The 12,527-nt window shown below is 42.9% G+C and overlaps 1 protein-coding gene across 1 annotated transcript in view; it reads right to left on the bottom strand.

Annotated features, from left to right (window-relative positions):
• Positions 1–12,527, bottom strand: part of CYRIA (CYFIP related Rac1 interactor A) — a 58,262-nt gene that overhangs the window by 7,816 nt on the left and 37,919 nt on the right. Inside the window, exons 3-8 of the mRNA XM_065890930.1 lie at positions 5,188–5,309; positions 3,844–3,949; positions 1,872–2,008; positions 1,113–1,190; positions 832–948; positions 662–741 (exon numbers count right to left, since the gene is read on the bottom strand). Coding sequence (XP_065747002.1) covers positions 662–741; positions 832–948; positions 1,113–1,190; positions 1,872–2,008; positions 3,844–3,949; positions 5,188–5,309 — 640 coding nt within the window. The remainder of the gene's footprint in view (positions 1–661; positions 742–831; positions 949–1,112; positions 1,191–1,871; positions 2,009–3,843; positions 3,950–5,187; positions 5,310–12,527) is intronic.

Here is a 12,527-nt window from a genome sequence, read left to right as displayed (position 1 = left end):
ATCAGATGAGGAAACCAAGGTCCAGGCAGGTCAGACCACTTGTTTATGGGCACAAAAGGGGCTACAGACATACGTGGAATAAGTGGAACCCTGACATTGGAATGTAGGTTTTCTCATTACCATACTGCCTCAACCTCAACAAACTCAACCATTTTTTAAATCTAGCAAGTAATTTAAGTGCAAGGAAACTGCTGCATGCACGAGAGAGAGAGAGAGAGAGAGAGAGAGAGAGCGAGAAAGAGAGAGAAAGAGATCTTCATCATCATTTTTGCAATAGCCTTACCACTTCCACTCTTGGTTCTACATCTTCTCTCAAATCCTTTCTCCAATATATTTATAACATACCCAGTCATCTACCCCAATCTTCCATTTGATCCTTATACAACTTCTCCTGCATCTTTGATTTGCCGTTTGATTCCGCCATCTAACAAGCTATGCAATCTTTGGGAAGAAGTCAGTTAATCAATTTAGGCCTCATCTTCCTCAGCTCTAAAATGGGGATACTACACCTCGCACCCAGAATTCTTTATGAAATTAATTCAGTTAATATATAAGTAGATGTTAACATGCTGACCCACACGTTAGATGTTGTCACCACCATCACCATCATCACAGAGACAGGTGAACTCTTGACCACGAATACACCTCTGATTTAACTTACGGAGTCTCCAGCATGACTTTACAAACGCTCGTCATCGTACTGAGGCAGTCTGTGGTATTCTCTATTGGCAGTGTTTTGTTCTAAATGGGAGACACAAATGGGTATTAGCCCTGTTAGCAGCTTTTACATGCAATCGGGCAAAAGGCACCTCGTTGCTCGACGTCGCTTACTTCAGAGACAAAGTGCATGGTGGCGTTGCTGAGGGTTTTCAGCATCGGCGTGGCTTCTGCATAGAAGAGGGACATTCGGTTGGCCATCTCATTGTTGACTTCGTTCTCAATGTCTAGCTGATGAAAAGAAGATGAGAGGATGCGGTTGATAAAGAGATGGTCAACATCTCAAAACAGTGTCCTCTGGAAATGGAATTACAGACAAAGGCTCTGTCTTCTCCCTGTGCCCCTCCCGATGCCTGGAGCATGCGTGTGTCAACCTGGGAGCTCCGGGGACTCACATGCATGTTGTTGATGCGGTTACGACTGATGGTCCTTCTGTAGTAGCTGAAGTCATTCTGAATAGCCGGGTTCCTCATCTGAAATTCAGAAGGGAGGAAAGCGGGTCATCTCTCAGCATCAGGTGTAGGATATGCATCAGAAGCCCAGACACCAGATTCTGCACAGATACCAGAACTTCTCTTTGTTACCCAAGAGTCAAAGCAACTTCCGGTTAAAAATAAATACTCAGGGCTTCCCTGATGACGCAGTGGTTGAGAGTCCGCCTACCGATGCAGGGGACACGGGTTCGTGCGCCAGTCCGGGAAGATCCCACATGCCGCGGAGCGGCTAGGCCCGTGAGCCATGGCCGCTGGGCCTGCGCGTCCGGAGCCTGTGCTCCGCAACGGGAAAGGCCACAAGTGACAGGCCCGCGTACCATAAATAAATAAATAAATAAATAAATAAATAAATAAATAATGCCCTGGTTTTACCCTAGGCTAGATTTCAGGGAAAGTATACTTGTTCCCAAAGAGGAAGAGACATTTGAAATGTTTTTTTCTGGTTGCATTGGGCAGATTTTGAATTTCCATGTAGAAACCACCATCTTCAATCACTTTGACCACAAGGAGTTCAAATTCTCACCACATGACACGCCTCTCTAGGGAAGGAGCTACAGCTCACTCATCTCTCTTGCCCCCGCCGCACAGCACTGCAGAGCACCTGGACACCTAGGTGCTCAGTAGGAATTTGTTAAACTGCCCAAGCGCACGCGGCCTAACCTTCAGTTCATCAAATCGAAGGGTGAAATGCAGAATTTCCGCAAACTCCTTTGCCAGAGCCTGCTGCCGCTCCAGGTGTTGCGTTGGTGTGTAGGGTGGACAGGTCAGAGATTCCAATAAACTCTGAAGAGCTTTTTCTGGAAGTCAAAGGGATACAGACATATTTGAGGTGGCCCGCAGAGATCTTTTCAAAAAGCACAATTTGAAGCCCCAGTTGACATTCTCAGAGATAACCTGCTTGAGTCTTTCCACTCCACCCTTTCCCCCAGAACTGTGTGAGATGTGACATGTGTGGGTAAGGAGGAAAAGGAACCCCCCATGCTCCGCCTCCACTGGAGAAGAGCCCCGGGGCCACACAGTCTTGTAAACGTCTCCCAGAGCTCAGCCGGACGCTCACACGTTCTGTCATCCCAATTCCTCACCCTGTTAGAAAACCACAAAGAGGTGATTTTGGATCATGTGCACGAGATAGCCATTCAGAAGCCAGGATGAGATGAGGTGGCCCTGAATGCGTGGGGTAAATCACCTGCTCTGCAGGGACAGACTTCTGGGTCATTCCAGCTCTTCTCTGCATTTACACTCTCATCAAATCCCAGGCATATTTTTCTACAAACCCACTGCCACATCTACCTCCATTACTGTCCTGAAAAGAGTCTCATTGCTCCCACTTCTCTGTTTCTAAAACTCCCTTCCAGTTTTTCCTTCCATGTATTTCTCCTAGTACCGAGTCATTTAACCAATCCTCTAGAGCAGGGGTAGGAAAACTATGGCCCACAGGCTAAATCTGGCCCACAGTCAATTTTTGCAAATAAAGTTTTATCAAAACACAGCCATGCTTTATTTTCATTCCCCTAGGGATTGACTATGGCTACTTTTGTGCTACAATGGCAGGGTTGAGTGGTTGCAACGAAAATAGGATGGCCCACAAGCCTAAAATATTTATTAGCTGGCTCTTTACAGAAGAGTTCACCAGCACCTGCTCTATCATCCCTAGAGTCCTTTTACAGTTTCTTTCCAAGGACACCGCTAGCATTTTCTGTCTGTGGGAACACTGTCTTCTGAGGCAGCTCGCTTGACCTTGGACTGCTCTGGTAGGTGGATTTTTCCTGTCTGCTGAGCTGAGTGTTGGCTCCTTAGGATTTCAGCTCATTGGGTCTAGACACACACTTGGAAGAAACAGAGAAATCGATTCCTCTTCAACCTGAGTGTCTTCAGAAGCTCCCTCTTCTTGAAAAACTGGTTCAGTTCATTGAACTATTTCCTTTGAGTCTTAGCTTCAAGTTCTCTCAACATCATGGCTATTATTCCCCCAGCGTACTTCAGTTTCTCTGTTTAACTCTTAAAATGTGGCACTCACTTATGGCAGAAGTAGAGTAAAACATGACCACACGCTTCCCCGTTCTAGATGTATTATATTAACCAGGGAAACCTCAGACGGCTTTACTGTTCGGGGAGGGGTTGTATCATATCGGTGGTCACATAGAGCCTACTGTCAACCAGACTTGATTTTCTTCTTGCTTCTGCAAAGCCATCCTGTGCCTGCACAGATTTTTTTAAGCTTAAGGATAGAATGTTACGCTTGTCTTTCTTGTATTTTACTATATTAAACATAACACATGATTCCAGCCAACCAACTTCTTTTTGGGTTAGCAGGTAACCTGTATTTTCTCTGTCCTTCGGAAATGTGATCAGACATGGTAAACCTGTTAAGAGTCAGACCTAGCTGAGAACAAATCCAAAGGGACACCCACTAGTGAAGACACTCTAAATGCACCAATAAATGCAGGGGAAGAAACTCTGAGGTGGATTGACAGAAGTAGACATGGCAGGTGATTTTGTAGAAGTGGCCTCTGACGATGCACAGCGACGGACCTGGGGTAGTTTCCAACGCCCTGAACCTTTCCTGCTACTTTCTCAAACGCCGTAACAGAATTTCACACGTAAGACATGAAAACCGTAAACACATACTCACCTAGCCTGATAGAAAACTCATAAAATCTCTTTAGCCTCACGACCAAAGGACACACTGCATTCCAAGCTTTTTCTTGAAGCTGAATGTCATTGGGATTTTGAATGGCCTGCCAAAACATTATGGAATTGTCTGTTTAAAAAGAAGCAGTACGCTCCCCATCAAAATGACTTAAGATTGAGAAAGAATTTGAGTTAAAAAGATATGATTCCTGCTGTACTTTGCTAATGTGTATTTCCCCAATGGACATCAGTTCATTGGAGTGTCGTCCAAGATGCTCAATTAGGATGGCGATTTTAGCCCTTGAACATAATGTAAATGGCTCGGCAATTAGACACCACGTCATCTTACTTGTTTCTCTTATCTTCAATGCAAAAAAAATGCATGTCTAATTGGAAGCAATTGAGTCCTCCTCCATCACCATTCGATTCTTCTAAAGTAGAGCTAGTGCTCATTGGGAAGTACAGATTCTGTGGATACTTTCCTTTCGTTATAATATGTATTACATTCCCGCCAGTCTGTGATGGTACCTAAATTACCTAAATTAAACGGTGACCCCTAAGTAGAAAAATAACCTCTTAATAGGCTGTTAGTTTCTTCGAAATGCTGTTTTGTCTGGGTTTCAGCAGCTTGAGGATTATGACGCTAGCAGTGCTTTTGTTGTTGTTGTTATGTTTTGTTTTGTTTTTCAGAAAATGGTGGTGGCAGTGTGTGTGTGTGCTGATACTTGCACAAAACTAATTATTTCAAACAAAAGGAGTGTGAAGTTTCTTGCCTTGAAGGCATTATGGAGTCTCAGAAGCCACACTGACAATTTTCTTTTTTTGTTTTGTTTGTTGTTTTGTTTTCCCTGCATTTATTTTTAAAATCTCACATGTCATTTCAAGATGACAGACGAGCAGACTACTTAAAACGAGATCTTTTATGACTCTTGTTTCTGATACTAGTAGAACCTGCCAAAATTATTACAAATTTTTGTAAAGTTCATATAAACCCAGACTACCAATCATATTTCAATTGTTGTTCGTAGATTTCATATGTATGTTTCCCTTATATGAAGTAACACAGTGACAAATTATTGTTTAAATGTGAGTCCTGCAATATCAAATGTATGTTGGAGAAGAGAATGGCTAACACTTTACACAGTCTACAGCACTGTGTGCTCAGATCAGCGTACTAGAATAAAAAGGACCATTCATACATTTTTTAAGGACACATTACCCTCCTTGTTCTTCCTAGTATGCTAGGAAACACTAGGGCTATTACTTAATCTTGCTGTGTGTGTGCGTGCACGGGTTTCCTTTCTCCACCAAGGGTGCTGTCAGCTCAGTATTATTATTGGCATACGTCTCGGATCTCTGGCCCCGCGCCCTTGTAAGCCTGCAGGTCTGCGAGGATGCTCTCGGAATCCTGGAGGACGGCGCTGATCTGGTTCCATATTTCCCGCTCTCCTTCTGTAGGCTGGGCATCTAAGCAGATGGGAAACCAAAAGACACAGAGGGCTTGTGTTTATAAACAGCCTGAGAAGAGGCTTGGCATTCAGTTCTACCTGCTAGACAATCCTATTTTAACTCCTGCAGGCTTAGTATTTACTCTTTAACATAACAAGGTGCTAAGAAAGGAAAACTAACAGAAATTCTGCACATTACTCAGTTCAAAATAGTCATCAATATTTCACACACATTAAGCAAAGTGTGTTGGAATCATTGCAGGCACTCCTTTATTTGTATAGGTCACATTTTTTGCATACCTACTACGTACCAAGTGGTACAGTGGGTGATAAGAAGAATAAACATTATCTTCTGGGATCCACTTTTAATAGAAGCTATTGAATATTTCTGTTATGATTGAAAAGTCTGTGAATCTGAGTATAGATAGGAAAATAGTCTCCCTTATATTTCCATACTACAAAAGCTTAAAATATTAGATAATGAATCCTTCAGAGCCACGACAGAGATACTTTCTGGAACACAATGATTTGTAGAAAGCTTTGTGGTTTCCCTTTGAACATGAACTCAAAAAGTGCCTGGAGTTCATTTTAAAGGCTCCTGTACTGTTCATCTTTGGTATTAACCATGAAATTTATCCACAAAAATAAGTAACACATTTAAGCTTAAATAATGAAGAATGCATTCAAACAGCCACAGAAACATCCCCTTAGCCCCTCAGTGAATTCCTACTTGTTTACATTCCTGGAGCCAGTGTTTGCTCTAGTCTGCAGGAGTATTTTGTGGGGGGCTAGTGGGTGGAAGTAGAATGGTGGTAAAGATTGGGTTTTATTTATCTCACAATGCCTACAAAATAGGTTTCTTGCCCAGGCTAGTCAGGAAATTAATCTCCATCTAAAACGAAGGCACTGCTAACAGAGAAAGGGGATAGATGTCATCTCCTAAAAATCTGTTTTCAAAAATCCAAGTCCTAAGGCTCTGAATTCTCCCAGCGGACCTCACTAACGAAAGGTGGGATGGAGTCATACCTGGTCTAACATTACCCAGATCAAATCCCAGTTTTGACTAATCTTGGTGGGGGTTAGAAAAAACAGAATTCACAGAATAGGTGATTTTTTAAGTGAGGCATTGACCATGCCAACTGGGTCTTCAGAAAGGCTGAGTATCAGAGTAGAAGTGGGCCAGATGTGGTTGCTCCCGCTTCAGTCACCATCTGCTGGACCTACACTAATGCAAGGCCAGACCTCCGAGAAGTGATGCCCATGGAGATTTTTAGATCATTTTATTTCTCAGATCCTGCTAAGGCCTAAGAAGTTGGCGGAGTTACCTGGGAAGTGAAGGGTGAAATTCATCAGTGCATAGTAATTATCTTTAAAAGAAAAGAAATCATAGGCCCTCAGAGATTACTCAGAAACCCTGCAACCTGTTCCTTCTACAAATGAGACGGATTTCAACTAGCGGATGAGGAGGGCCTAAAGTACACGTGCACCAGGGTGCAGAGAAGGGAGAGATGAGTGTGGTCTGGGAGAAGCGGTAACTGCTCCATGTAAGGGCTGGGACTGGAGCTGGCTGGCTGGAAGCCCCAAGGGAGGGTGCCCATGAAAAGCAGGAGGAAGACTTGGCAGGTGGCCCAAGAATGGCTGGACTTGAAAGAGGAAAGGGACCTGCCAGGTTACATTGCTGAATCCAGCCTGGGAAGCAGAGGAGGGAAAGAAACATGTTCCCCCTTTATCCTTTGCTACCCGTCTCCTGCTTCCCCAAAACACCTGGTAAGCTGTCTCAGGTAAAATGTCTGTCACAATACACTATATATTTCAGCTTTTCCTGTTTTCCCAAACTTTTCTCAAAGCAATATGGCGTCTTAAACAGAAACCTAAAACCCACAAGCTAGGAAGCCTGTAACTTCCAGGGTAAGACTGGCAATTCCCAAGTAAGAAGAAAGTCAGGGAAGAAAACATATGACAAAAATGCAAAGATCCTAGAGAACAAAAAATCAGATACTCTTGACTCAAATCCTTTCCCCTCTGGATGAATGTACCGAAAACTCACAAGCTAAACACAAAGACAATTTCCTATAGAGATGTATATTTGAGAAGGAAAAGAGAGTCTGGGACCAAGATTCTGAGAGGTAAGTCTATTTGAATATCAATACAAAGAAGTATGGGAGAGGAAGGCACTTGGAGAACAGAAAAGGCTCCTAACCTTGGCTGTCATATGACTCCATCTTAGCAAGTCATCACTTGGTAAGTTTTAAACAAAACAGAAGTAAAGCTAAGTGGTCTAGAAGAGGAGCACTGGAAAAACAAAAACAAAAAGCCCCCATTCTTTTGATGGTTACTGAAACACCAAAGGAGAAAGATTTCAAACTCAGTTTTTAAAAACAGAGGCCTTTCTTAAGTGCTTCAAAAGTAAGACAGTTTCCAGGAGAGTGGCCTAAAAGTGGTACTGGCCACAGACAGGCAAGCATCTCTCCATCCCAGGCGAAGTGACACTTTCTAATACAAATTCACACTGACGTTGATGTGACCACAAAGAGCTGGATGAGTGACATGGAGGACGACACCACTTCTCTCCCAGAGGTGGCAGAGTTGGGGGCTATGGTGAATCACTTCCGGCCTGCAGTAACTCCCTCCTGCTAGCCAGAGTGATCTGTGAAACAGGACCCTCAGTCCCCAGCCTCCCTCTCTGGGAAAACGTTTCTTTTGGCAGATATCCTAGTGTCCTATTGGAAATATTTCTCATGTGGCCCCGTTCGACAGGGATGGGGTAGGGAAGGGTGGGAGAAATCCAAGCCATCATTCCTTCTTTGGGAATGATTCTGACTTAGAAATGCACTGGCTCATTTTCTTCCATAATTTGCTAGGCTTATTGCAAGCCCTAGTTTTCTCCTCTCTCCTCTGTCATGGAACTTAAGTCACCTTTTCTTCCAGCTAATAATTAAGCCCTTGGGGCCAGCAGCACAGTCCCTGTCTTCTGGGCCAGGCAGCTCTAAGAGTCTCAGGGGACTCAAATCACAAGTGGCATCAACTTCCGAGGCAGAGAGTCCCAACTGGAAGAAGCCCTAATCTGTCTGTCTTCTTCTTTTTTCAAATGCGAAAAGGACTGTGTAACCCGAAGTGACATTTGGTATTGGCCCAAATCCCTAAGTTCATGACTCATCCCACTTTGATCCCCCAGCTAAATGATCAGACACTTAGGACTCATTAGTGAGAATCTGATCTTTGAGCCTGTAAGACTCAGGCCTTATTTGTTTCATTTGATATCGTATCCCCAGGACCTAACACAGTGCCTGGCACGCAGTAGATGCTGGTAGAAAAATGTGCTGAATAGTTGAAACATATGATTTAAATATACTTCTCACATTGTTTTGTGATGGTTTTTCTGCTTGGCTTTGAATTCTGAGATCTCTGGAGACAGGGTCTGTATTCTTGTCCTTAGTGCTCCCATATGCCCTACCCACTGGAGATGCTCACTAAACATGTCATGACTCAATGAATAAATGAGGAAATTGACCAGGTGACAGAGAACGTGGGCTGTGGGAAGTAGCAAAAGAAATGAAGATCCTCTTACTTCTAGATCCTCTCTTCCGTCTTGTCTCTCTAACAGTGCTGCCTGTCTCTCTATTACCGTGAAGATAATACGCACTCACCTACAATCAGATTGGCTATTCACATCTTCATTTACATTGTGTTTTTAAATCTTCCATCATTTTTCTACAGCGTCAACGTTTCCTCAGTGCGGTTAACACATTAATAGAATATTTGATGAGTGAAAAACTGCATTTAATGTTTATTCTCCCAATTCTAAGGCTGTTATCATTTTGGAGTAGTCCTTTGAGAGGCTTTGGGGTCTATACTTTTGGCATTCTCCAGATTCAGATTCAATTGGTCACCACGTTTTTAAAATGTACTGTCTCTTCGGATGTCAAGGAGAGACATCTTGAAAAAGACCTTGAAGAATTAGTGATTGAAAAGGTTACTATATTTAACCTGTCAGCAACCGCATTTGCTGAGTGAACAGGAACTCTGAATTATGGGTTTTGTTTTTCTATTTTTAACACAAAGATTGACCTTTAGTCAAAGGTATACACACACACATGCACACACAAATGCACACCAATAATATTAATGATGGAAATGGGTCATTATTTCCAGTTGCAGTCAGTGAATTATTTGGTGATATTTTTTCTAAGAATCACATTCTAAATTTCTAATCATCACCAGTTATTTCATCAAAATTAAGGAGGATGGTTACAGAAAGCTGGGCTGCTCCTGTCTAACGATGAAGCTGTTAAAAACCCCTGTGATTTACACAGGCAATTTCAGAAACCAACAATTCTAGGAGCCCTGGAACGAGCTTATCCAGGCTTTTCCCCGGGTGATGATTTAAACCCCCTATTCCGGACTCGCTATTGCAGAAAGTATGAAAATGTATCATGTGCACCGTGACCTTGAACACATCTATTTATTGTTAAGAACTTGCTGAATTCCACGTGCCTAGAATTTTTAATGGAAAAGTACCATCTTATCAATTAAGAAAGTTAAACAGTATTCATTCTGTTTACAGGGGATCTATTTATCCTCCTTTGGCTCAATTTGCTAGTGACAGTGGCTATTCACTGTCAGCATTTTGGAGTCACCAGGGTCAGGTAGAGGTTTCACAGTGGAGGATTGTGGTATTTACTGAAAGCAGAATGCTTGGCATTCCACTGTGCTGATGGAGAGGAAGGTGGCCATGGGCTTTGTTTGTCAGGAACGGACATCTTTGGTGAACATACCCCAGGGCAAGGCAACAGGGTTCAACCCAGAGCAGGGCTGTCAAATCAAAGGGTTCTTATCTCTGTAAATCAGCCAAGGATGAGCCCTGTCTCTACAAGCACCGGGAACCCACACACCTTTTCCTAACAACCTATTCAGTACTGTGTGGAAAAGCTGACAGAGAATCAAACAAATTAACCAAAGATAATGTGAGAAGAAGACACAATTTATCTGGAGATGTCTTTGGCTTGGAAGGAAGCCCTGGCATTTCATCAGTAGGATACATCCCTATCTCTGTACCCCACTGGTTGTTGTATAAACACAGAAGAAAGGTACAGCAGAAAGAATCTGCCAAAGCCATAAATTAAATCTATGGCCCTTCTTCCCCACCCACTTCCTCACTTCTCCACACCTCGCCCCTTCAGGATAAACTAAGAAACATAACTATCTAATATTAAAATTTGGGCATGTAAAATGGAAATGATTTATAGCACAATACTAACCGCTTACAGAAACAACGTAAAATTGTGAAGGTCCATTGGAAGATGTAAGTGTGATTGGTTGACGTATTTATTCATACAGGAGCATTAGCCATCACATGCCAGAGCCCCTTCCCAAGGAACAATCAGATGAGGGACTGCAAAGAACAGGGAGGGTTAAGATACTTGAGGGCCTGTTTATTTCGTTCACATGCTGTGAGATCCCTGTGATGTCATGGGGGAAGGGGGAGTTCCAAGGATGTAGTTTTGGAGATCCAGATCCTACCATCAGTTTTACCACTCACTAAACATGAGACCTCAGGGAAACCCTATTAATCTCTCTGGGTCTCATATTAATTCTTGGTAAAGGGAGGGAAGCTAATAAGAGCCCCGTCTCCTCCCTGTATGTTCCTGTGGGGTCTATGACCTGTAGGATTGTAATGAGGATGTTGACAGATGAAAAGCGCTTAAAAAGCAAAAGTGCTAGAAACTGAAAGAATCTTTGTGAATGAATCCCTACGATGGCATACACAAATTCCTTCCCCGGTCTGTTCTGTTCCTTTGCTTTTTGTTTGTGTTGTTTCATTTGTAAAGTGACCAAAAACATTCTTTATTTTCCTCCTTTACTCTTCTAAGACTATCTAGCCTCCTGTGAACAACCTCAGCAGATGTGAGGGTACCGGAGAGGGAGAGATGCAAGAAGAGATCAGTAGCAGCAGGAAGTAGCCTGAGTCAACAAAGAAAGCCCAGATGATCGCCTACTCTGACAGCGCCCCCTCCCTTGCTTTAAAGAGTAGGAGACTGTAGTCCTAACAGGTCAAAATATTCAGAGCCTTTCTGAGAGGACAGTGGTTTGGAAGCTTTAGAATTTCCCTCTTAACCCCACCTCCTTCCCCATCAACCACCATTATTGTTTTTGGCATTCCTATTATGCTCATAAAGGTTGGTTTTTCTTATAAGAAAATCATTTTTCAGTTGCTATATTCTAAGAAACACATCTTCGGCCCAGCCTAGAACCTGTACTTCTTTTGGCCAGCCCATCACTTGCTCTCTCTATTACAGACTTCTCTGCTACCTGCCCTACTGTCTCTTCAATGTGTTTGCATCTGATCTCCCCAATAAAGTTATATACTCCTTGAAAAAAAGTTCATGTTCTTCTAATGTTCCTATATTTATGTGCTCTATGTCTTTCCCCCCATGCCTCTCTGCTCCACTAAGACACCACCCCCACTTCTGCTGGTCCTTCCTAATGCTAGGATGCAGGGGATGTTCTACAGATAGTTACTGAATTAGCATCAGTGAAGAAATCAAAATTCCTAAGCTTATACTTCATGCCCAGGTCTATGCTGGTTACTGAATAAGTCATGTACAATACAAGCACAAGATGCCATCCAAATCCTTTCCACGGGGAAGTGAAATAATACCAAAGAGACCTAGTTATGTCAGAAGGAATGGAGAACACTGGAATAAGAAAATGTGTGAGAAAATATAAAAGATCTATTAAGATTACAAATACAAACACATACACGTTTAAGAGACTATTGCAAGTTTAAAGTTAAAAAAAGATATTGTAATGAGGAGTTTATAACATAGGTACATAGAAGCAAAACATATAGCAAGAGCACAGAGGGTGGAAGGGTGGTGATTGGATGTGTACTGTGATAAGTTTCTTAAATTCTTCATGAAGTAAAGAATACATTTTGAAGACAGATGGCAATAAGTTAAAGATGTATATAGGGCTTCCCTGGTGGCGCAGTGGTTGAGAGTCCGCCTGCCGATGCAGGGGACACGGGTTCGTGCCCCGGTCTGGGAAGATCCCACATGCCGCGGAGCGGCTGGGCCCGTGAGCCATGGCCGCTGAGCCTGCGCGTCCGGAGCCTGTGCTCCGCAACGGGAGAGGCCACGGCAGTGAGAGGCCCGCGTAACGCATAAAAAAAAAAAAAAAAAAAAAAAAAAAAAAGATGTATATAATAATCTCTAAAGTAAGCACCAAGAAGCATAAC

The sequence above is a fragment of the Phocoena phocoena genome, chromosome 14 (genome assembly GCF_963924675.1).
Source record: "Phocoena phocoena chromosome 14, mPhoPho1.1, whole genome shotgun sequence".
NCBI lineage: Eukaryota > Metazoa > Chordata > Mammalia > Artiodactyla > Phocoenidae > Phocoena > Phocoena phocoena.
The sequence above is the reverse complement of the archived record's forward strand: the minus strand, read 5'-3'. Positions and strand labels throughout refer to the sequence as shown.